At 35.8% G+C, this 26,926-nt stretch overlaps 1 protein-coding gene across 10 annotated transcripts in view; it reads right to left on the bottom strand.

Moving 5' to 3' along the window:
• ENAH (ENAH actin regulator) overlaps window positions 1-26,926 on the bottom strand; it is a 153,740-nt gene that overhangs the window by 39,132 nt on the left and 87,682 nt on the right. For 6 of the 10 annotated variants that reach the window (XM_082615465.1, XM_082615467.1, XM_082615469.1 and 3 more), the window contains exon 4: window positions 2,512-2,596. In XM_082615465.1, the coding sequence (XP_082471591.1) occupies window positions 2,512-2,596 (85 nt within the window). Of the gene's footprint in view, window positions 1-2,511; window positions 2,597-7,458; window positions 7,516-26,926 lie in introns of all 10 variants that reach the window. The other 4 variants (XM_082615463.1, XM_082615466.1, XM_082615468.1 and 1 more) reach the window with 1 other exon arrangement.

Here is a 26,926-nt window from a genome sequence, read left to right as displayed (position 1 = left end):
AAACTATAAGATCCAACCAAATCATCAACTTTTCAAAGGTTATACTGTGTGCAGAAATAAAAAAGAGATAGCTAAGTGTAAAGCCTTATATAAGAAAAGGAAGAGGTACAGAAAAGGAGAAGAGTTAGCAAAAAAGATACTCTAAAGCATCAAAAGGAAGAGAGAGAAGTGGAATATGTAGACCAAGAGAAGACACTTAAACTAGAATAAGTCAATGATGGAAGCAGCACATCCAGTAGATTTGTGAACACAAAGCAGATTTCATGAGATTAAAATGGAAAAGGGGTGGGACTTCCCTGGTGGCACAGTGGTTAAGAATCCCCGTGCCACAGGGGACATGGGTTTGAGCCCTGGTCTGGGAAGATCGCACATGCTGTGAAGCAGCTAAGCCCATGTGCCACAACTACTGAGCCTGCGCTCTAGAGCCCACGAGCCACAACTGCTGAGCCCGCGTACCACAACTACCGAAGCCCACGTGCCTAGAGCCCGTGCTCCGCAACAAGAGAAGCCACCACAATGAGAAGCCCGCACGCCGCAACGAAGAGGACCCCCATTCGACACAACTAGAGAAAGCCCGCACGCAGCAACGAAGACCTAATGCAGCCAAAAAAACCCCATAAAACAACAACAACAAAAAAACATAAAAAAAGGAAATGGGGTGAAGAGTAAAGAAAAGGAATAGAGATGAAATTAATAATGAGAGAGAAGGAAATTGGTTGGTGTCAAGTAGAAGAAGAAAGAAGAGTCTGTGCATGACTATGGACAGAAAATAATTTAAAATTCATACCAATTTTTCAGAAATTCGGATTCCACTCTTCAAAATGACTGAGTTAAAGCCTTCAACTAAACAAATACGTAATATAAACACCTTCAATTTTCAAACCCTTAAGTATCTACTTACATACAAAGAGAAAAACCTCAAGTCCAGATGAACGCTTTGAAATGAGAAAGGATATACATGAGGGCATGGCGTTCTCATAACAATTACTAAACATTCACTCAATACTCGTTTTCAACTAAAACTGCCTGCTGCAAGTTCTTGGCAACCCTCTGTGAAGCAGATGACCCACCTGTGACCCTTGACAAGGCAGCAGTACCAGCAGAAGACTTCTGTTTGTATTCTGTGCCGTCCTGGACTCCAGCAACTGTGTCTGGGGTTACTTGCTTGCCTACCCTGTATTACTGGAGATGATCTATTATGTGCAGGATTTTCTCCTGGTTCTTCCTAGTTTTCTACAAATGTGTTACTCTCAATAAAACTACGATCATGTTTTATTAATTACTTTTCCGTTTGGTGTGTGAGAGAGAGCATACAATTTCTAACTCTTGGAAGTATTCTAGTATGTTTAAAACTTTCAATATGGAACTCAAATACATGATTATATTCCTTAAACTTCCCTTATTTCTACAGAAACTTAATTCTATTTATATCTGTTACAGCATCACTCTAAAGAGCAGAAAAAGAGTTTCACCCAGTTTGGAGGCTAGTTCCAGAGTGATCTAACGAAATATATAGACTGTGGCAGAAACGAAGTTCACTTTAAGAGATCCTGGGGGGCGTTCCTCAAGAGCTAAGGAGTTACACGTAAAGCAACAACACAGAACCACAGCAAGAGATGCCTCTGACGGTCTGTCAGGGAAACGTCACACATATATTAAGACAACATAAAGAATATGAAGAACATTTCAAATATGAGGTCCAAATCAAAAGTGACAAGAAAAATTGCTGGCTTGCCTGGAGCAAATGCCTCTCAATTGGAAAATCCCATCTATAAGACGGTTATCAATTCCCCAGAACAAAACAGGGGTGCCCTCCTAGTAACAAAAAGCAGTATCAACATCTCTAAAAAGTTTTAATTTGTTTAAAATGGGGCACCTGGTTTGACTAGCTCAATTTTAGTTACTGAATGTGACTGAATTTTACAAAACTATTTTGTTGTAAAGTAGCCTCTAATTTAGAGACTCTGGGTTAATTCAGAAAAAACTACCCCTAAATGAGGCTGTATTATAATTTCAAATGTATTTCTAAACTGCATTGAGATAATGAAGACATTATTGATTTCATTCAATCACAGGTGAATCATAAACAGAATGATTCTGTATTCCATTACTATTCCTGTTCAATATTCAATGCCTCATACAAACAGCCAACACTATTTCAACTTCCCAGTCATATGACAGGCATAATGATCACAGATTAATTTATAACTGCTATAAAAATAAGACTGCTTGAAGTATAAAGACATTTTATATGCTGTTAAGAGTATTTAAAATATTTTAAATTCCTGAGTATGATTTTTACCAAAAAAGCATATATGAAATTTTATAACATCTTTTGTCCAGCCTATTAAGAACCTGCTTGATTATTAACAGTGATTCTAAAACTTAATATAACAATAGAAGTTCAGACTTCCAAATGGCTGATGAGACATCATCTACTTTCAATATCAGATGTTCACAGATTGGTTTTCTGTAGTAGAAAGAAAAGGTGCAAATAACTTGTGAATTTACCTTCTTTGAATTTCCAATTCTTCTTGTGATGGGCCATTCTGAACTTGGGCAGGGAGTTGTGAATTTTGTCTAGGCAATGTCGGACCTAAAAAGGGAGGGAAACATTATAGATGAACATTATCTTTATATTGCACTGGATAGAGGAGATAAAATCATGAGAATAACAGAAAACCATAACATATTTACAAATGTATCTTCTTTTTGTTTAGCAAAATAAAATATAAGCTTCATATAACACACAGCAAATGAAAGACTGCAACATAATACTGTCATTATCTCCAGAAGGCTTACTTGAAACAAATGGAAAACATCAACGATAAAAGAAAAATAAACATTTATATATGAAGAGCTTGAGTAAAACAAGTGTTCAATGAGCATCTTAATAGGCACCTAAGCTTGACGTTTCTAAGACAATGAGACATTCTCTTTGGGGTACTTATTCATGAAGTGGAGAGGGAGAACTTAAATGAAAAATCAGAATTCAAAAACTCACCTAAATAGAACACTGGAAATGAAAAACAGGAGAGAGAGAGCATGAGAACCTTATTACTAGACTGATGCATGCTAATGCATTTATCAAATTTGCCCACTTTAAGTTGCCATTCTTATTTAATGGCCTGGCATTTCCAGCACTGGTGAAAACAAACATTTGCTAAACTTCCATATATAATTAACCTACTTCTCTGAATTTTTAATGTAACACAGGTAATCATAATAACTTTTCATTTGGGGTAAAAACAAAACAAAACAAAAAAAACCTGGCATTCAAACCAACATGGTTCTGTCATGAGAAACTAATGACCATTCATTCCCACATCATATAAAAATGCAGACCCATTTTTAGCATCTCATAAAGAAGGCCACTAAATAATGGGACATTTTAATGTCACTGGATATAAAAATTATGTGTCATAAAATGAGATAAATAAAAGACTGGACCTAATATACAATGCCTATGGTTACAATAGAACAATCTTGAAATCTAATCCAGTAAACAAGAGAATAAAGAAACAGTAGTTATCTTCCACTCTTGGAGAGAAATATATGAGTAATGATATGCTGCACATATTTGTGAATTCTAGTGTGCCAGCAAAGGCCCCTAACAGATAGTTTGAAAGTGTTTCGTAGACCACTAGTATAAAAAACAGTTAATAAATAAATGCTTCTATGTGCTAAAGCACACTCTTGTAATCTGTGAGTTAAAAGCACAAAGTATCTATTTTATACTAGTGGAGAAGATTTCACAAAGAGAAGGATAAGGCCCGTTAGAATATAATACAGTACTTTTATATCCCAAGTGCAGAAAAACAAATAATTTGATCTGAACTTACCTACTAATTTTTCTCCTCATCTCTTTACACATGTTTTTAGATTAATCATTTAATTTGTCCTCTAAAGACAAATTAGATGACAACTGCAGTGATATTTCATTAGATTTCCTAAAAGAGTCTGCTATTTTAAGAGCCACATAGAGGAAATATAAAAATATATTAATCCCATGTAATCAGTAACAGCAAAAAAAAAAAATAAAATAAAGCTTTTAAAATTAAAAATGCACTTAAATGTTTGCATAAATGAAAATATGTAATGTGTCTAGGAGACAGACTGGAATTCTTTCCTTCTTTCAGATATTAACATAATGATATAAAAATAGACTGTCATATTAAGCCATACCCTAATGTTTAGTACTTTACTCGTCTCTTCTGGCAGAGGAGGGGGAGATACAAGGTGGGAGGGTAAGTGTGAGAAAATATAAACAATTTGGGGGAGTATTTTCCAAAGTTATATTTATCCAAAAATGTTAAATGTGAGCATTCAGCATGGGCAACTCACAAGACCACCATGGTTTAACTAGTTTTAAAAACAATGTTTGTGTATTTAAGTTAAAACTTCATGCAACTCAAATAATTAAGCAGTGAATGTCAGTAGGTAGATTTGTTTGGCATCAGTCGCAAAGAATTCGATCCTACTAATCCACATCTACATCAGGCACTGTAGCTCAACAATAATATTAATAGATTAGATTCACCAATTAAAATCTCTTGATGTAAGTTTTAACTCAAATACATAAATTCAAGAGAAAGATGTCAAAATTTCAACTCAATCCTACTGATTTTATTTAAAGGGTTTTTTTTAAATTAAACTGTCCAAAGTTTGATACAACTCACAAAAATGTCTGAATGTGAGAAAGGTTTCTTTGAGCAATTTATAAAAACTATTTTGGATTGTTTTTTTAATTTAAAAGTTTACTCAGCAAGCTGGTTTTAAAAGGAGGTTTTAAAAATGTGGGCAATATTTTCTGGCTGATATTATTAATTATAAAAATAGTTTACTACAAGGAAGATCCTTTTAAAAGGGGAGGAATCCAAGAACAACTGAACAACTCTTAAAATTCTTTTCTACATGGTTCTTGGTGATAGTGGGTTATTTGTCTTCCCAAACACCTTCTTTAACTGGGGGGCAGAAGAGAGGATGCCTTCCCCCTGGCATTTTCTCACATCCATATTTAACCTGGTTATTTCGTTTGTTTCTTCTTCATCAATATTGTCAACTAACAATAACAAGCACATTGAAATTCATGTGCATTTAAGAAATAATATAAATATACTGTGAGCATTAAATAAAAAGAGTCTTAGGTAAATTATGAACTTCAGGTACTCAATTATATTCTTCATTCTTGTCAAACATTCTACTGGGTTACACAATTGTTAAATTATACCAAAGGCACCACACACAACATGAAGCAGCAATTAAGATTAGGCAAGGCTGTCAGCTGCCACTGTATTTTCTGGAATATAACTATTAGTTACTTCACATAGGTCATATGCCTACATGAGTATTTGTGTTCTCACAGAATGCAAAAAAGGTACTTTCCTAACCAGTGGCTAAGTAACAATATTTTATGAGCATCACAGGGTGGTTAACAGCTCTTTTGGGGGAAAAAAGGAGAAGGGACAAGTGAACCTGCTTTGTTCCTACTATTGTATCATAAAGAACAGTAGCTACGTGAGGGTTAGTTTTCTCTGTTCTGTTACCACAGCCAAAGACAATGGTTGGTCTTAATTTGTCCTGGCTAGAATTCATATAGCAAAGTATGTAAATCACATGTTTCTAATAAAGAAAATGTGTCCATGTCACTGATATGGTATCTTGTAAATGATGGAAATCAGAATAGAATGTCTCTTTAAACCAAGAATGAATGGCATTTCAGTCTTGACTTCAATACTGAGTTTTGGCTAAAGCGTATTTCACTTATTGTCACATTTTAATTTTCACAGACCTAGTTTCACACTTAGCCACAGACTATTTAAAACACAGGACTAAAAGACAAATAGGTGTTATTATACACAATACAATCAAGTTTAAACTTAGCAATGTGGTAATTATATTGTTTGTACACAGTTAAATCAATTAAACATACTACTGGGGGAAACTGCTTTTTAACACATTATTTTACAACTTAAAAAGTTCACCTTTATGAAGGCCAAATCAATCTTTTCTCTGCAGTTGGGTAAACTCTATTATTCTGCATGTGAACTACACATATTAAGTAGCGAAGTATAGAACATCAAGTAGGTTTTCAAAAAGAGCTAAAAAGAGTCCTGATAACACAAACACGAACAATCACCCATGGCTAGTTCAAAAGACCGCCTGGAAGAACCCCCAGGAGGAGGCAGAAAAATGAGAACTAGAAGTCACTAATTAATCACTTAATCTGTAATGATTAATTAAGGAACCTGAGAAGGAGTGGAGAGTTTATAAGGAGCCGCACAACAGGCTCACTGCTGTAACTGTCACCTGGAGAGATCGTAAAATAAAACCTCAGGTGATTAAGAAATGCATTAGAATTTTCATTTTTGGAAATTTATAACACATGCTTCTTTGCCTAAACCAGCAAGTATATCAATCTTAAAGCAATTCTCTTTATAGGGCAAGAAACAATATAAGTAATACTGAAGGATCATATCAAAAACTCTGATTCACATGGATAAAGTACATATACACAGCTGAATTGTTTATATAAAATTTTAGTAGTATATATCATTTTATCTCTCATAAAATAATCTGGCCAGCCAAGGTATACAGTAGTCAAAAACGTATATACGAGTTAAAAAAAAAAAAAAAAAAACGGGTCTAAGATTTAAAAGTCACTTTTTGAACTTGGGTTTTCAAATCAGAAAGGTTTAGGATCAAATGAGAATAAAAAGAATTCAGACGTGTGTGTGTTGTGTATATGTGTACACATATAGATACATCCTAGTGTAAGGAGAAGGATATGCATATAATGCATATACCTGATTAACTGTAATGTGGAATGGTTAAGTGACATAACCGGTTTGTCCATGCAGACAACACATATATGTGCACACGTGTGTATATGAGCGTGAGAGTGAAAGAAAACACTCTAATAAGCCTAAATTCACTCCTAAGCCACAGATATCTAACCTACTGAATAAAGGAGGCTGTCAATCAGAAATCAACCTATTAATAAGAGCTCACATCTACCTTACAGCATGTACACCTGAAAATTAATTCAAGTTAAGCAAAAGCTCCCTTCCAATAAATCACATTTATATTCCCCAAATCATATTAAGATGAATATAACTTTTCCCCTTAAATTCTAATTTAAAAGACTGCTCTCAAACAAAATAGTTAAAAACAAAAACGAACAAACAAACAAAAACCCCTCTCATTCGTGTTGGAAGAAGTGAACAAGAATTAGTTCTGAGATCCTAATTCTAACTAAATCCTTTCTAAGAAGCCAACTCAAAAGCTGACCAAATCACCTACATGAACCACAACAAATATCACAACATAAAACAGTAGCTTGCTGTGTATCCCAAATACCACAAACCAGACCATGGCCTAAGGAAACAAAAGTTATGGAAATGCGCAAGGAGTATGTACCACAGCTTGAAAAAGTAATGTAAACATAATGTTGCTTACCACAGAAAATACATCGCAAATTAGTGCTGTCCTGGGTAGCAGTAACTTTGCTCTGGGCTGCAACAGACACCTTGGTGTTAGAAGCTTCAAAGGACAACGGGGCCATCTGAAGAACTTCACATAAACTAAAAGGTGCTTTGAAAGGTTCAAAAGTATTACACATACGTCCTAGCTAGATCCTCATTCTGGATACTCTGTAATTTAATAAAAACGTATCCTCTTTAACATTAACTTGTTAAAAATTTTTATGTGTAATCTTATTTGTGGAAAAAACCCTATAATAAGCCACAGACCAAATGATGCACTTATAGCTTAATTATTTCCTGAGTTATACAATCAGAGGATGCAATCGATTTGCATTTTACAATTATCTTAAAAAGTAAGTGGACCTGAGATACAGGAAGTCAGATCTATGGCCATTAGTTAATTCCATGATAGCTACCCTCTTTTAGTATTGCTCATTTAGAAGAATTTGCAGCTGAAAAAAATTTAAGGGAAATGCTTAAGATAAGCTTAACATGAGATGAACTCATGTCTACTAGTTGAAGACCAAAGCCATTTTACACAGGCTCCAGCAATTAAAGTGTTATATATTCATTGATGTCAAATAAGAATATCTTCATTTTTCATCTTTGAAAAACAGCAAAACTATTCATTGTTTTATCAAGCCACATTTTATTTTCCTTTTTTCTTCAATATGTATATATGCATACGAATTTGACAAAATCTTGTTAAAAAATGCGTGGCCACCTCAAAAAACCATTTAATATTTAGGTTGCCTATACTAAAATTTACCTTAAGTATTAATGAGGTAAATTCTCTTTAAGTGAAAAAATTCAATGAGAAGGAGATGATAATTTATGAAAAGGGGAAAGGCTTTTACAAAAGCAAGGTGACACTCAAAACTGGGGTGGGAAAAACAAAAATTAAATTTCTTTTAGTTTTACATTAGTGACATTCAAAACTTTACATCAATACTTTTCTATAAATAAAATACTACAGAAATTCTTTTCAGCATAGGAAAGATTTTCTCTTTCCATTAGTATTAATCAAGAAACAATAAACAAGTTAAAAATATATTGACTTAAGAAAGACTACATAAAGGCAAACAAGACAGTAATTTAGATTTCCCTTAAAACTGTATTCTTTAAATAATACAATTTATGCTAACTAAAAGTTTGCATAGAATCAAAACCAAACCAATTTATATTTAAAGAATGCACACCTGAAAATGGTAATAAATCTTAAATAAGAGAATTTTTTATTGTTTTTTAGAAATTAGATTTAATACAATCCAATTACGTTTAAGTCTTGTTTTAAAGATATTAAATATAGCAGATATTTTCAAACACAAAATAAATAAGATTGTTGAATGTCACCTTTCCTAAGTACTTCCACCCATTTAATCAATTATTATTAAAGTTGCATGCACAATATTTACAGTAATGACATAAAAAAGACCACAGGCATACATATAAAATGTGTACTAGCCTAATCAGATAATGCCAAAGACGATAAACCATTTGGAAGATTTTCAATAATTATATTTTGTTTAAACTTTTTAAAAAATCTGTCTTACCGATGTTTGTAAATGACTACTTCTATAAAGCCTTTATTAAATAAACATGTCTAGTCTTCAGGTTTTACCCTTCAGCTCTTTTCACTCATATTTAAAGGAGGAAAAAAAAATAAGGAAAATATTTAAAACTTACAGGAAAAACCTGAGAAATTATCTCATCTCTGACAGCAAAGAAACTGCCACATTCCAATACCGATCACTTTGGTAAAAAGTCATTTTTTCATTGTGGAATTCAGGTAAAACATTACTGCCACGTAAGACCCCAAATCCCCAATCTTGTCAGTGTAAACTATTATGCAACATTCTTGCACTTGGTATCTTTAAACATATTCTTTCTACTGACTTTTACTTCATACCATCCCGTAAAATACTCATCTAAATTCTGATAAGGTTGCTTGAGTTCCACTGCAGTTTGCATTTCCCGAAGATACTAAATTATTCATTCCATCATATGCATAAGGCTAACAGCACTTCCTGCTTAATACTGATGCTGTTAACTCTTTCTTCACTCAGCTGAGGGAGGAGGGTGGAATATGGGAAAAGAACGTTCAGTGTACAGATTGAGTAAATTCAGTTAAAAAAAAAAAAGACACTTCTCTTTAAATCAGTGTATTAAAATAGGCTTACGGCTGGGAGAAATAAGGATGCACCCTGAAGGAAAGCATGAACTAAAGAGGTTAACTGAAGCAGTTAAGATGCATCAAAAAAGCAAAACTTAACATCTATATTAGACGTCTAGAAAAGAAGAAAGACCATCTCTATGAGCTACTCTGACCTTGAAATAGTCTTGTCATGGTTGTTCATTTATTTCTAAGATAGTTTGTAAAACAGCTATCCCTCAGGCTTTCCCCCATCTTTTAACATCCTTTAGCATTAGGTATTTTGTACAAGCAGGGAAATACACAAACCTTGGGTGAGATATTAGTAGGAGAAAATGACAGGCTGTCATTTGATCGGTATTACTGTATTTTATTGCAATATATAATTACTATAGTAGACCCTTAGCATTCACATTTTTAACATTAGAGGTCTCCACGATCAGGAGTTAATCTCAAAGAAATTTGTAATGAGGAAACTACCCAGCTCAGCATTTTTCCTGAGGATTAAATGAGATAATGTTTGCTTACAGCTGGTTTTAATTTGATTTGTACTCTCTGGAAAGCTGGTCCGTTGAGCGAGCACAGTATAGCATGCAAATTAGCAGTGATCATACTTCTGACCATCATTAGGGCCCCAGGTATTATCCTCATGATCGCAAAGTTCTACTATAACCATTTTTGAGAGGGCATGAAAGCAAATGTGTTTGTGTTTGTTCTAAGGTATATAGAACAGAATGGAAGAAGACACTGCAGTGGTATGGTTGCCTGTGTTCAAAAATAGGTACCATGGGGTATAAACTGGTAGAGCCACTATGGAAAACAGTACAGAGACTCCTCAAAAAATTAAAAATAGAACTACCATATGATCCATCAATCCCACTTCTGGGTATATACCCAAAGAAATTGAGAATAGGATACTGAAGAAATACCTACATTCCCATGTTCAGTGCAGCATTATTCACAATAGTCAAGATATGAAACAACCTAAGTGTCCATCAACAGATACAGAAGATGCAGTATATATATATACACATATATATATATATATGTATATATATATACATACACACACACACTGCAATATTATTCAGCCATAGGAAAAAGGAAATACTGTTAGCAGCAATATGGATGGACCTTGAGGGCATTATGCTAAATGAAATAAGCCAGACAGAAAAAACAAAGACTGCATGGAATCACCTGGATGTGGAACCTAAAAAAGCTAAACTCACAGAAAAGTGGTTGCCAGGGGCTGGGGGGTGAGGGAAATAGAGAGAGGCTGGTAAAAGGGTACACATTTTCAGTTACAAAATGAATAAAGACTGAAGATCTAATGTAAAACACGGTTGATAACATAGTTGGTAACACTGTACTGTATTACTGAAATATGCTAAGAGAACAGAACATAAATGTTCTCACCAAAACAAAACAACCAATCAACCAAACAAAAAAGATAAATATGTGATAGATGTGTTAATTAACCAGATGGAAGAAATCCTGTCAAAATTTATATGTGTATCAAATCATCATCGTGTACACTTTAAACATCTTACCATTTTATTTGTCAATTATACCTCAATAAAACTGGGAGGAAAAAGGTACCATATTTGCAGGGCACTGTGCTAAAAGACATGAGAATTAACAAATAGTAAATTTTATTCAAAGTGATGATAATTTTAAAGTGGCATTTTAAATCATTTTCAAAAGAATTTCAAATTTTGTTTTAAAATATATGCAGTTTTTAATAAAGGAAAATCGTTATATATCTCAAAAAATGAGGTATCATGCATCTATAGCCACATGTGAAAAAAATACCATCATATAGAACTGCTCTCTTTTTTTTTTTTTTCATTACTGAATCTTAAGCAAAGCTATTTATATGACTGGGTTTCCCCGCCCCTCTTCATTTCTTTAGTTCTCCCCCAACTTAGGGCTTCAAATGCATTTTATTCCCTTCTAAGCAAGAATGAAAATGGCTGCTAACAGTTGATAAATTGCTGATAATTGATTAGGCTTGACTGGCAATAGCATCAGTCCAACATCTGTTTTGTAAGCCATTTATTTTTAGATGTGGAATGAGTGACTGTCTCCAGCTAAAGAAACTGAAAGAGTCAACTAGAAGTTGAGGGGTTTATAATTTACCAATCCTGTCATATCCTAACACTTCTAAAGGTAAGAGTAATCCATGTCCCACATTCATTTCTCTGCTTCTTCCTCATGAGCAGAGATCAAATCCCCTCACCATCCCCACCCCCTTCTATTTCGTTATTAAGGCACTATTAAGTACATACATGCTCAGAGAAAACACCACATTCAGGTAGAATGCACTTTAACAAAGATGATTAGCTTATTACTAGAGTATCTGTTAACTCTCTAACCAGCGCTGTTATCTATTCAGTTATGCAAACCAGATATCTAGGGCCCTTCCATTACTACTATTTAACCTATTTCCAAGTCCTGTTAATGCAATCTCCTCATTGTTCTCCAAACTACCTCCACTGTCACTCTTCATGTTCCATGATCTCTTGGTTTTCAAAGTGGGATTCATATATCCCAGAATGCTAAACATACCCTAGGGTAGAAAAGAACATAGTAGTACTTCCATTTCTGTTAACTTTTTTCTCATCCTTTTTACAGTTCTACTTTTTCATGTTTTACAATGTATGCAATATGTCAACGCCAAACATATACCTAAGCTATAAATACACGTGCATTAGGAGATAAGCTCAAAAATTAAGGGACCACCAGCCTAGACTATTAAATAAACTGTCCATTCTGATGCTGTACCTCTCCCATTCCCCACAGCAGCCAGTGATACTTTAATAACTAAACCAGATCAAAGCATCTCCCTTAGTAAAATCTCTTCAATATCTTCCCACTGATCTTAAGATAAATACCAAACTCCAGTGCTTTCTCCCCATGACGTGGCTGTGGCCTAACTCATCCCATTCATACTTTGTTTCTCTCTACACTCCAGGTACATTGCTCTTCCAAATTTTCAAATGAGCTATATGCTCCTCCCACTGCAGGGCCCTTTTTTACACATGCCACATGCCTTCTGCCTGTGATGTTCTTTTCTTGGTCAACTAGCATGCTTCCTTTTTGTACTAATTAGAACTTTCTGGCAGTCAACACTCAATTGGAGTTACTATTAGCCCCCAGACAACTAATGTAATTATTTCTCCCTCCTTCACTCAGAATTCTTATTTCCTATTTCTAGTTTTATAATTATATATGTTTTTCCCCAGTTATCCACTTCAAAAAATTTGAAAGGAGATAATAAGCATAAGTATAAAATTGGGTAATACCAAATTTTCTAAGAAATATGAAGAATCTGTCTAAAGACTTAGGAGAAAAGTTTTCATACATTAAAATTAGGCAAAGTGGTACAAATTTATATTCAGACAAGAAAGAAAGTGGGAGACAGAGAGAAAATAGATGTGTGACATCCTACAAAATGTAAGTTTGGGGTGGGGGGGATGATAAAGACACCCAATTCCATGGGCCAGGCTCATTTGGGGGTGGTGGGCAATCCAATGAGATGAGACCACCTCAGATCATTTTTAAGGAAACACATGCAATTTTGCTTCCTCATCCACATGTAAAGAGCTGAAATTCTTTTAACCAAGAAAAAAAGTGTTTTCATTCTAAAAGTATAATACAGAAAATTTCAAAGACCATGTCTGTTCTTTCCTACTTTTGTAAGAGAAAAAGAATTAATAGAACCAAAAAAGTATGCAGTTCTAAGGTAATGCTCTTGGATGTGGGAAAAAAGTGAAGGAAGGACAATGCTGGGCAAGAAAACTGAGCCTGGGGACCAAGAGAATAAACTTCAGAGATTTCACAAATGGCCAAGCATTCATCTCTATTTACATTCAATTTGGCAAAGAAAACTACTACACAATTCTACTTGCACAATTTACCAAGTTTTTAAATGTTGAGTTTTTTAAACTAAAGAATATGAGGAAGCCTTTCTGCTTTGGTTGTAACCTCCTTATTTAAAAAAAATATTAAGTATTAGTCATTACTTTCACTGTATACCATACTCCTATAACTTTAACACACAAACATCAATTGTGAAAATAAGAAAGTCAATTGTTAAAACTTAGAGAGTATGCCTAGATACATGAACACATGTTTTCTTATGACTTACTTTTCAAACTGCCATACATGATACCTGCTACAAAATACATGAACCTTGAAAAAATTATGCTAAGAAGCCAGTCATGAAAGATCACATATTGTATGATTCCATTTATATGAAATGTATAGAACAGGCAAATACATAGAGACAGAAAGCAGATTAGTGGCTGCCAGGAGCTGGGAGGTATGAAGGAATGAGAGTGGGGTAAGAGTAGGGGTGGTGATAGTGACTTAGGGGCACAGGGTTTTTTCCCCATGTGATGAAGATGTTCTTAAAACTGATTGTGGGGATAGCTGCCCAATTCTATGAATATACTAAGAACCAATGAATTGTATACTTTAAATGGGTAAACTGTATGGTACAGTAAAGCTATTAAGGAAAAGAAAAAGTGCCATGTCATGCTTGTATTCTTCATCTTGGAATTGTTTATAACATAAAGTTGAAAAATATCCCAGTGCCTATTACTTTTCTATTATGGAAAATATTAAAGGTGATTACCTCTGGATGGTGGGATTTTCTTTAAACATTTAAAAAAACTTATTTATTTATTTTTGGCCATGTTGGGTCTTTGTTGCTGAGCATGGGCTTTCTCTAGTTGTGGCGAGTGGGAGCGACTCTTCCTTGTGGTGTGCACACTTCTCATTGCAGCGGTTTCTCTTGCTGCAGATCACGGGCTCTAGGCATGCGGGCTTCAGTAGTTGTGGCACACAGGCTCAGTAGTTGTGGTGCACAGGCTTAGTCGCTCCACAGCATGTGGGATCTTCCGGGACCAGGGCTTGAACCCATGTCCCCTGCATTGGCAGGTGGATTCTTAACTATTGCATGGATGGTGGAACTTTAGATATTTTTACTTTCTTCATTATGATTTTCTGTACTGCTTAAGCTTTTATAAGAAGCACACAACTTTTTAATCAGAAAAAACTTTTTCGCTAGAAAAACAAAATGCTGTGCTGGAAATCCGAGTTCTACTGCCCAGAGCAGTTCCTGTCGGGTGGAGCTGCAACCGGCTCTACGTTCTGACGAGAGAATTGGATGTACACAATGAAAGAAGTGACTCAATTAATAGTACCAGCATGACCCCAAGTGTCTGGAAGGACTGCAGAGCCAGCACCTGGATGTCCCTTCCAAACACTAGAGCTGGTCTGGGAAGGTTCCTCTGCCATCATATTATTTTTCAGGAGGAATCAAAAATCAAAGCCATTTCTTAGGTCATGACTCTGAATACATATCCATTCAGGATGGTTCACTGAAAACCAGGCCTGTCCTAGTTAACCGGGACAGCTGTCTACTTCCCCCTGGGAACCCTACCGCCCTTGCCCTTCTCATTTTCTCTGGACAGTAATTCGTGATACTTCATCAACGAAACCAAGAAGCAACTTCTATCTAAAACAACCCCAGACAGCCCTAACACTTAAATGACAAAGATGTCCCCATTTACTTCTGGAAACTCAAAAATAAGTAAAATTTTATTAAAAGAATAGTTTTGATGAATATATAATAAATTAGATAAACTGGGTTTGTTTACCTCACATGGGGTTTATGAAATAGAATTAAATATAAATAAAGTTATTGGTGTGGGCTGTCAGCAAGTACATAAAAATAAACTTGTCCTACAAACTAAACATCATTAACTTCAGTCTCTGAAATGTAATTATATCCATAGCAATATGTATCTTTATTTCACTACTGTTTAAAAAATATGACTCATAATTAGTAGGTCTAAATTTGATATGACAATTCAAACGTGAGGGTGTGTTATTTAGAGGAAACATCAAATATTCAGACAAACAAAGAAAATGAAAAAAGCCATCAGCTATGTGGTCAAACTTATAAAAATTAAGGAAACTTTAAATTAGGGATGCCATATTACCACTCTTAAGAATCCATGGATGTTACCCGATAAAGAACAACTTCTTCTGGAAAACTGTGCACAAAATACTTATAATCGTATTTTAAATGATATTCTTAGTAATATTTTAGTTCAACCTGTTTCTTATGTCATTTTACTTTCTTCATTAGACATTTTCCACATTAAATCTTAGTCTTTTACTACTCATTCTCTAAAAATGAACTACAAAAGCAGCAGTGATATATTGTTATTTAAAAACAAAACAGGGGGAGGGAAAAAAGAAAACTTCAGTACCAGCTAGAGCTCAGAAGGAAACACACTGTAAAATACCAAAACTGGTCGAGCCTAAGATCCTTCCAATTTATTGTGAGTTACTACTTTATATTGTGTTAGAGTCAGCTGTCTGCCTCACTAGACTTCAAGATACTCAAAGGTAGTATCTGTGTCATACTCAGCTTCCCATTACCAGCAACCAGTATGGTACTTGGCACATTGCAGGTGACTGATTATTTAACTAAATAGGAGTTTTACAGAATCAATGTAACTTAATCAGAACTCGCTAAAGGTCTACTATGTGTTATAAGTACCTTTACATAGAGCAATCCATCTAAATAATGCAAATAGGAGAGAATAAATATGAGAATGAATGAATCTGTATATAATTTTATAATAAAGAAGCAGGAGATATATACAAGACCAGGAATATTTAAACGAAAGGGAAATAAAACCGTCTTCAACTACAAAACCACCTTTATGTGGATGGGTAAGTGGGGGTTCCTATAAAGTCTTGTTCAGCATAATATAAAGAAATCCCAGAACACCCAGGAAATCTATATCTGAAGTTTTTAATGGACTATAAGGTTGGGATCCCACAAGTTTCCTGGAAAAAAAAAAATCAACTCTTTAAAAGCAAAGAAGGGACTTCTCTGGTAGCACAGTCGTTAAGAATCCGCTTGCCGGGGCTTCCCTGGTGGCGCAGTGATTGAGAGTCCGCCTGCTGATGCAGGGGACACGGGTTCGTGCCCCGGTCCAGGAAAATCCCATGTACCACAGAGCGGCTGGGCCCGTGAGCCATGGCCGCTGAGCCTGCACGTCCGGAGCCTGTGCTCCGCAATGGGAGAGGGCACAACAGTGAGAGGCCCGCATACGACAAAAAAAAAAAAAAAAAAAAAAAAAAGAATCTGCTTGCTAATACAGAGGACACGGGTTCGAGCCCTGGTCCGGGAAGATTCCCACATACCGCGGAGCAACTAAGCCCGTGCACCACAATTACTGAGCCTGCGAGCCACAACTACTGAGCCCACACGCCGCAACTACTGAAACCTGCGCTCCTAGAGTCCATGCTCCACAACGAAGAGCAGCCCCCCTCGCCACAACCAGAGAAAGATCGCGTGCAGCAACGAAGACCCAATGCAGCCAAAAATCAAATTTAAAAAAAAAAAAAAAAAAGCAAGGAAAAAGCCTGGTCCATAGCCAATTCCCAGTGTGAAGAAATTCAGGTGAAGGTAAGTTATTTCCCCAAGCCTCATGACCAAAAAGCATCAGAAGGCAGGGCACAAGAGAACTGTTAAAGGGAGGGGTAACTCTAGAAAACAGGGAGGTGTCTTTAGAAAGGCAATCTGATTATGTCTCTTCCGGCAACGACCTTATGCTGAATTTGTTTTTAAGCAAGTCTAAACTCCACAGGCTGGCTGCAGGGACCATAGCATCACTATTCACAGGAAGATAAAATGCACAAGAAATACTTATGGGAAGTTTTAAGTGACAGTTGTTCAGATTCATACTTTAATGAATAAAAGGGTAAATAAATATTGGCAGAGAAATAAATAACTGCTGGACTAATCGACAATGTGGAAATATCAGAGAGTCCTGAAAACCTAGCTCTTATCTGGGTTATGATACTTGAAAATAAAACTGTACTACCCAAACTGAGGCCAAAGTACCTACTTAAGAGGGAAAAGATATAATTCAAGCTGATTTCCCAAAAGAATAGTATCCCTTTGGAGCAAAAAAACAGTTATAGCTTCCTAAGAACAAAACTCTAGAGACTCAAACATCTATTCATGTAAATAATACTATAAATTACTACTACTGTATTAACTATACTTGAGGGCTGTTTATATATCTTAGTCCAGATTAATTAGATTGTAGGGTACATTTTTAAATGTATGTATGCATATATCTTTTGGCCTTTGGCAGAAGGAGACACTTTGAATAATTTGATCTTTATGTGCAAATAAAATTGCTAGTAAATGTCACTGTATTAGGATTGTCACTAACTTTGGCTCTGCCAAATTTATTTATACAGTCCAGAAATAATCATTTTAAAGTGTTTTTGAAAACAGTAAGTCCCATTGTGGTGAAAGAAGGAACAGAAAGTGCAAGGACCTGAAGCAGGGGAGACTGCGTTTAGTTAATGCAGAGTCAAGAGGGGCCAGCTCATGAAGGAACCCAGAGTCCCGTTAAGAAGCCTGTACTCTATTCTAAGAGCGATGGAAAGCCATTGCAAGATTAGTTGGTACACACAACAGAGGTATGCAAAAATCCACCCTACCTCCCATGGACATAAGGTCATTCTCTAGTATTATCTGCGGAAGACACTAGAGACCTGTTTCCCGGGAATTAACATCACCCATCCAGTCAATATCTTCAAATTGGGGATGTATGATTCTAAGACTTAAAGAAAATGTTAAATCCATGGAGACCAGTGACTTTAAATCTGAATAAGGAAAAAGTAATTCTTTGTTTTTAGTATATTGAATAGTATTATCACAGTAAAGATGAGGACAATATTTGCATAGGAAACTCTTCAATAAAAATACATTTCTTCCTACATGAATGGCATTTTCATAGCCTAATATCACAGAAAATTTCCAGAAAACAGCAGTCATTTGTCTCCTCACGTGAATCATCTCAGAAATTGCAAAAGCCTATAGAAATAGCAGGTCTACCTTAAAGGAGTTATTTCTGGTATCTTTACGTGAGTAGCATGCTATGTTTGCCTATACCAGTTCCTAATTACCGCTCTGTACCATGCACGGTACTGACACTGCCTTGCAGATATTTCTGACCGTGGCGTATCTTCTCTACACAACTGCTCCTTAAGCTCAGCAATGTCGAATCTCTCATTTTTGTTTCCCTAGTATCGTGTAACACAGTACCTTTATTAGGAGTACCAGTAATTCAGTTTACTGTGGCTTTTCCTCTTTTAGATGAGATCATCTACCTCTTAGGAATTTTTAATGGGTTAATAAAACAATGTCACAATATTCTTTATATATAAAAAGGTGATGTCAAAATACCCCTATTTAATACCATCTTCAAAAGATTAATTAGAATTTTTCTATCTTGCCTAGATCATAAAAACAGGAATGCCCAATGTTAATTCAGAGGCACTGAACCAATGTGCATCTGCTCTCTGCTAAATACAAACATGGACAACCCAACGGTACACACTATCACTTACAGACTGAGGAAAGCATGTCCAAAATTAAGCTGTGATCCTAAAACTAATACAATATTGTAATATACTATACTTCAATTGGAAAAAAATTAAGCTGTAAAAATTGGGCCACAGATCTGGCTGCCACTGTGTGTTGTGATTGGTCTCATGAGAGTAGAAGTGGTTCCTGCAATTCATGTCTTGTCATCAATGGACAAGTCAGATTCTATTCTATCAAAGCTTCTCCCTGCATCCCCGTGTAAAGATGAAAAAGTCCAACAGAAAGGTATCAGAATTTTCGACTGTTTAACAGCCAGCAAATGCTTCTCCAATTTATGGGCAACAAATATGATTAAAATTCAGGAATACAAGTAAAGTAACTGTATACAAATTACTATTCTCACACAGGAAAACACGTAAATAATCACGGATGACATCCTCAGTTCACTGCAGCACCATTAATTAAATTTCAAACTTACTGTAAAATAAGCCTGAAGAACTGAAGTTACCAGCTAGACCTGTAACAGACAATACATTAATAAGATGCCCAACTACCAGAGAAGCAGAGAAACAAGAATGAGAGACAGAATAGTGTCTGTCTGACAACAAACTTCAGGCTAAAATAACTTTCTATATGGTTATGAAACACAGATTTATCAAAAAAAACATGTTTCTTTTAGCTATTTAATCAATCCCACTTTGGAGCAGGACAATATCGTAAGTCCCACAACATAAGACTAAAGCTGTGCTTATGAAAAATGCAATATCAGACTTGAGTTATGGTCAAGCCAAAGCAGCTTTCCCAAACAGTTAGTGACTAGAAGCTTAAAAGTCATGAAGTAAATACTTTAAAATTCTTTTATTACAAATTAAAATTCACATATGAATATATATAATAATTCATATGTTAGAACAGTCACCCAAATCACTTTGCATAAGCACTTAGCTCTCTTACGTAACGCTGGCTGAGAAAGGCTGGGAGAGAGGTTATAAGATATGATGGGTAGGGCACAGGAACCAGAAGCCTAACTCAGTAGTTCCCAACCTTTTCAACAACTAGAAACCCATTTATTATTTTAACTAACCCCCTTGGACTCCATGTTTAGGGTGAGCTTGTCCAAAGGAACTGTATTTATCATTAATCTTTGTTCTTCCATAAGTAAGCAAAGATATATAAATGATCGTGTTCAGTTCAGGCACTGGGACTATTGCAACTCTTCTTACCAGTATCTTGGCACAGTCACAAGATCTTCAAAGGGTCAACAGTAGTTAATTAGAACTTACTGGTTTTAGATAAATAAGCATCTCCACAGAGCTGGCAAATTTAGTCTCAAACAAAGAAGCTTAATATCTGAGTTAGGAGGTACAACCCTATCACTGCAATGTATGATGTACATCGTTTATTTAGCTTTCCAAAACACTGAAAATTATCTCAGAACTCTATCAGTTGTTCTGTAGTAGCTTTGTGGGTAATAAGTTGAAAATCATTGTTCTAACCCAAGCAGAATTATCTCCCAAGGAAAAGGACATTCATATATAACGTGTATGCTAACTCTGTTAATAAATTACTAAAATGTGGGCTTAACATATTTGTTCTCTAAAAGCTATTTACAGACAAAGACTGTGCCCATGTACCATTCTTTCTAAAACCTGGACTCAGGTTCACAGGAAAAATTCAAACTTATGCTGAACTACATTTTCATTTTTCACCTCTTTCTCCCAAACTACTGGTTTTCTTCACATACCAGAAATAATTTTAGGTCCCACATTATCTGCAAACAGATATGATACTCTCCCAGAGATCTCTATTGTTGTCATGTGAAAATGGGCAGCCAGAATTCTTTTTTAAAGAAAAACGTACCTAAGGGGATGAAGCAGTCGTACAACAGTGATTTCCTGTTTAAATGCACCTGATTCTACCACTGTAATCCCTCTCCTATTTGAATTTTCTTCTCTATTCTTACTATTTCTGCCTCCACTCAGAAACTTAAGGCTTGTCTCACGGCCTCCAGCAGCTCCCTTTTCAAACCACTGCTGGCCTTCTCAAGTACGGCTTTGTTCATGTCATTCCACTTGTTCAAAAACGTACTAAATCTCTATCACCCACAGCTCTCAAAGGACCTTCTTGATCAGACCTACCTTTCTGACTTTAATCCCCACCAGGCCAATCAAACAACTCCTGGTCTACAAACAAGCTCATTATTTCCACTTTTGTACTCCTACGCTATTTCCTAGGCTGGATATGCCTTTCCCCCGGTCATGTCCCTATGCCTACATTTTATCCATCTTTCAAAATCAGTTCAAAAAGCCATCTCATCATTAACACTTGCCCCAACTGTTCCAGTGAAAAGAAATCTCATTCCCCTTCTCATACTCACACAGGATTTTATCTGTACCTCAGATATGACTTCCTCTTTTGGATTATGACTGTGTCTTATCTCCTCTACAAGAGTAGAAGAATCCTTGAGGGAAAGATTTGAGTCTTATTTCCCCTTGCATGTATCCAAGGATGGATAAGTTAATTAACTTTCTACAGGGGAGGAGGAACATAACATGGTATATCTGTACCAGGCAGTAAAGACAAAGAAGAGGTTGGAGAAAACTTCAAAGTCTCTCTACCACTTTTATTCCTCTAAGTAAATTAATCCACATGGTAGAATTTTCTGTGTATTTTTAAATGTTAGCACTAAAAAATAACATTCTACTGTATAGTTTAAAAATATTAATGTCTTTATCTCATTTAATTCCCATGATATCCTAACACAGGTATTCTCATGATCCTTTTATATAGTATAAGGAAACAGCTTCAGAGAAGGCAACCTGCCACCAGAGGGAGAGTCAACACTGGAGTCTTTTACCTCCAATTTTAAGTTCTTTCCACCAAATCAAAATGAAAGACCACAAAATTTTACTAAAAACCATAAAACAAAAAGTAAACGAAAGTTCTTCTCTTTCCTGTTTTCTCACCTGAAACTGACTTCCCTCAAAAGCCTTTTAAAATATGCTTTGAAGATCTTGAATTGAAAAGCAGAGGAATGCAATAAAAAGAAATGGCCCGGAGGTCGGAAAACCCAATCCCAGTTGTGCCTCCCTTTCTAGGTATATGTGACCTCAGGGAAGTCCCACCTCTCCATATCAGTCTTCCTAACTGGAAATTGGGGGTGACAGATTAACCTCACATTATTGTGGAGACTGAATTTATAAATGGGGAAGGGTGTGAAGAGGTCAGTTAGAGAAGGAAGCAGTGCATGGCAGCACCCACAAAAAAAATATTTCCCACCCACCCAACCCCCAAACCTGTTACTCATTTAATCCTGATGAGCAGCTAACGCTTTATCTGTTTCAGTGTTACTTCTCCAATAAGATTGTTGATTAAGGAAAGCTAGAAGTGAAAACTATTATCCAAGACCAGCTTTAGAATCCATCTTCACCAGTTGCCCAAACTGACACATCTGGTAAATTGTCTTAGAACACCATCCTCCCCTCCCTGACCTGTCCGTTACATCTCACAGATATAGTGGAAAGAGGCTGAATGCTAAAATTAAATCTGGGTACAAACGCCACTTACACCACTGTCTAGCTGTGGGCCCTTGGGCCAGGCCAGTGACCTTCTGAAAGCTCCAACATCATCTCTAAAGCAAGGATAATGCCACCAACTTTGCAGTGTTGTTATAAAGTTTATCAGTAATAAACGTGCCCAATTAGGACCTGCCACACAGCTGGTGCCTAATAAACAGATTATTATTCTTGCCTCAAAACTGCTTCAACGACTATATGAGGACATAAGTAGAAGGCCTAGAACAATGTCTTCACAGGCACGGTAGGCACTGAATAAAGTCTGTCACCTCCTCTTCACTCTGCTCCTTTCCTCTTTATACTGTGTCATTTCAGGCCTCATCCTTCTCACTGATATTATCACAGCGGCGTCTGAAACCCATCTCCATGCCTGCAACCACGCGCTCACCAATCCATTACTTGTGTCCTGAAGCACAAACCTGATCACATCAAACATTTATTCAGCACCCTTCTAAGACCGCACTGCAGACGACATCATGAGTTGCACACCCCTCAGCAAGAATACAAGGCCCTTCCCGTCTTATCTCTTGTGACTTCCCTCCCCCAATAGAAACTCTCTTGCCCAAACTATAACATCACCTGCTTGTTTCCCAACTGCTCCAGGCTCTCATGCCTCCAAGCCAATCCAGAATGTTCTTCTATCACCTACTCATTCTTTAAAACATAGCTTAATGGGCTTCCCTGGTGGCACAGTGGCTGAGAGTCCGCCTGCCGATGCAGGGGACACGGGTTCGTGCCCCGGTCCGGGAAGATCCCACTTGCCGCGCAGCGGCTGGGCCCGTGAGCCATGGCCGCTGAGCCTGCGTGTCCGGAGCCTGTGCTCCGCAACGGGAGAGGCCACAGCAGTGAGAGGCCCGCGTACCGCAAAAAAACAAACAAACAAAAAAAACATAGCATCACCTTCTCTTCAAAACTTCCCTTTACCCTAGAATTTTCTTCTGCATACTTCATTCACAACATTTTACAAACCGAATTCTAATCTTGCTGTGAAATCCTGGAAGGCAAGGGATAGGCCTTATCATGTTAGCTTTATTCCCAGTGCCTAGCACAGGACCTACGCTCAAAACCTGTTTGATGGTTTCTGTGATATAACCTTAATATTGCTCCCATGAATACCGGCACTCTGGAAGAATGAAAAATAACTGTCACTATAAAACATATAAAGTATTTCTAGAAACTTTTTGAGATATTTTAAATCCATTTAATTCCAAAGCATATCTCAAAAAGATTAAAAAATGCTAAGATAAAACTCATACAAATGCACACAGTGAAAGGTTTATCAGGCCAAATTAACAGTTAAAAAATGAATGGAATCTCAGTCTTTATAAATATTTAATTACCAAGTCTAAAGAAAATTTCCAACAGGAGGATATCTTGCTTTCAATAGATATAAAACAGAATCCAGCAAAAGCAGTCTTAGTTAATGGTAAAATATTCTAAGGTTTTCCTCTTATAAAGGTATGCTTAATCTTGGTTCAGTAGAACAATAGTAGAATAATCTTACTGAACTCTAATACGATTTTCCTTTTAAAAAAATGGAATTTAAAAATTATCTCCTTTTCAAATGACTTAAACCTTTTTCAAAATGAAATAGATTGTGCAAGTTCACATCCATTAATCATGAAAAGGATTGATTTTACATTTTATATAATCCATAACTATTATCTGCAAAACTGCTATAAATGTACTTGATAAATAATACAGAAATCAAAAATATCAGGCGGGCTAACGCATTTTGAATGTACTTATTTGAGTCCATTTCCATTAGACAAAGGAAAGTGATAAACTGCAGCTTTTGGTATAAAAGAAAGCACTAATTCAACTCTTCTTCAAAAATGTTAGAACATTTGACTTGCGTTTTTTAAATTCCAAATATAACTCACTGTATTTAGCACCTCCTGTACCTTCCAGTATATTAGATACTTGCACATCAAGTTAAAAACAAAATAAAGGAAAACATTCCTGCCACCCACCCTTTTCATAAAAGAAATGGCAATATTAAACACGTACACAGAGCACCTTTTAAAGGTCAGTATGACTAGCTACAGAAAAAGCTGTTTTTTCTTAATTTAAAAATTTTGCTTGAGGATTTAGAGACGTGGGGGTCAAGGGAAAGAGGAAGGGAGAATTGTGTGATTTTTGATTTTGGCAGAGAAGATGGGTTAGTAATTTCCAAATCCTGCTCTAGGGTACATGGGTGCCCCAGTGGTTATGGGCTTCCAACTCCCACATTAATCAGAGAAGCTCTGTTTTGTGGGGAGGGGTCTGTATATGAACTGAGCATCTGAAAAAGATTTTGTTTGAACAAGGGCGTCCATAACTTAAAAATGCCTCAACACCACTAAAGAAGGACTAACCAATATTCAACGAATAATACATTAACACCTAGTGAACAAAAAAGCCAGAAGCATTCAATATGGAAAACTGGTTTTAAAAAGTGATAAAACACTAAGTAAAAAAGACTAACAGCTGTAGTTACTTTACCTTTATGAATAAGTTTGTTTCTTTCACTTCCGATCAGAGATTTATGGGGTACACTGTTTGCTTAGGGAGGGACATGCAAGAGTTAAGCTTTCCCAACTTGGTTTTGGCAAGAAGAGAATAGATGGTTTTAGCAAGGAATTGGCTATGAACCCAAAGCAAACAGCTGTGGAAGGGGAAAAGATGTTCAAGATGAGAGGTGACATTATTGGGTATGTTTGTTTAGGTGGATAGGAGGGGCCCACTAAATAACTCTGGGGTGGGGTACATTCCTATCCTACTTCAGAGGTCTACAGAAAAGTTTATACCCTTTCCCGAGGACACTTCTGATTCATATCATCTAAACCCTCCTATGCCTCCACTGCCAAGCCAATTAATGCTATCAAAAATCAGAGACAGTGTTTAACTACAGTAATTTACAAAAACAGTCATTTTCTAAAGAAATCAGATTATAAAGAACATCAGCCATTTTATATGTTTTCTTTGTCTTCTCTGATGAAAAAGCTACAGAACCAAAAGTTCCTTTGCCAGTGACTGGGGCAATGATGCAAGGAGATGGCTAGGATGGACCAACTTCTTCCACCATTCTCTCTCTTTCCTCAGCCCATGATAAGTTGAGACTGTGACAGAGAAGAGAATAAAGCTTCAAAATTATCTGAGAAGAATCTATTCAATTTTTCTGCCTTACCAAAATGCTTGTGTAGCTAATGAGATGATGGGCGATCTCCCCATTTACTAAACTTTCTATAATGTGGAAATTACAATAGAGAATGTAATTGAGTCTCTCCATATTAAGACTCATTAATTTCAAAAGATCAAGATCAGAAGGAAAAAACATTAGTTAGCATTTGCATTTTGAAAACAAATTATATGACTATACACCGATAAAAACAATCTTTTCCAATTGGTTAAAAAAACTGATGACAAGATGAACAATAATAATTTTAACCACTTTAAATTAGTAACATTTAATTCCCAATATCCATGGATACTCTTTTGAAGGTTCAGAAATAAAAGTAATGTTACATTGTTCCAAACATGGAGAAGCCAAACGTCATTGTCATACATATGCTCTTAGATCTAAAGTTTGATCCTTTATTTATTATGTAGTTGATCTATTTAATTAAGATATTAAGAACCACAATTAGAGTTGCTTCCTTATGGTAAAACTATGGCAACAGAAAAGCAATTCTATACCTACAGGAGAATGTTGATAAAATACTGATGCCTGAAAGAAAAGTACAGTGACTTAGATGATCTACATACAAGACTGTACATAAGAGCAGACTTTTCTATGCTATTTTCTGGACTTACTGACAAACCAAAAGAAGTTCCAGTGATTTACTTTCTCAAAATAGATAAGATATGAGAATTATGTACAAATTATTTATAGAGATACTAATTTCCTCAAAAGAAAATCTAATATAAACCACCTATAGGCATAATGTAGTTTTAGCAAGATTCAAAAGGGCCTTCTTACTTTGAAATTCATATGTGAAATAGACTAACACATGGGCTAGATGTTTCAATCCTTTTTAGAATAGGGCAAGGTATAAAATTTAAAGTATCTATAATAGGTTTTGAAATTCTATACCTTCAACAAAATACCAAATTTTAATGTAACTATATAAGTCCTTCCTCTTAAAATATATAAATAAATTTTATTTATGGCATGCTTATATCAATAAGATTGCTACTAAATACACAAAGGCAAGAGTAATCATATGTGTTGTTTTATTATAACCTTAATTTTCTGATTATAAAATCTATCTCCCCAAAGAGAGAACCACAAATTGGTATA

Source organism: Mesoplodon mirus (genome assembly GCF_964341445.2).
Source record: "Mesoplodon mirus genome assembly, chromosome: 3".
Classification (NCBI taxonomy): Eukaryota; Metazoa; Chordata; class Mammalia; order Artiodactyla; family Ziphiidae; genus Mesoplodon; species Mesoplodon mirus.
The sequence above is the reverse complement of the archived record's forward strand: the minus strand, read 5'-3'. Positions and strand labels throughout refer to the sequence as shown.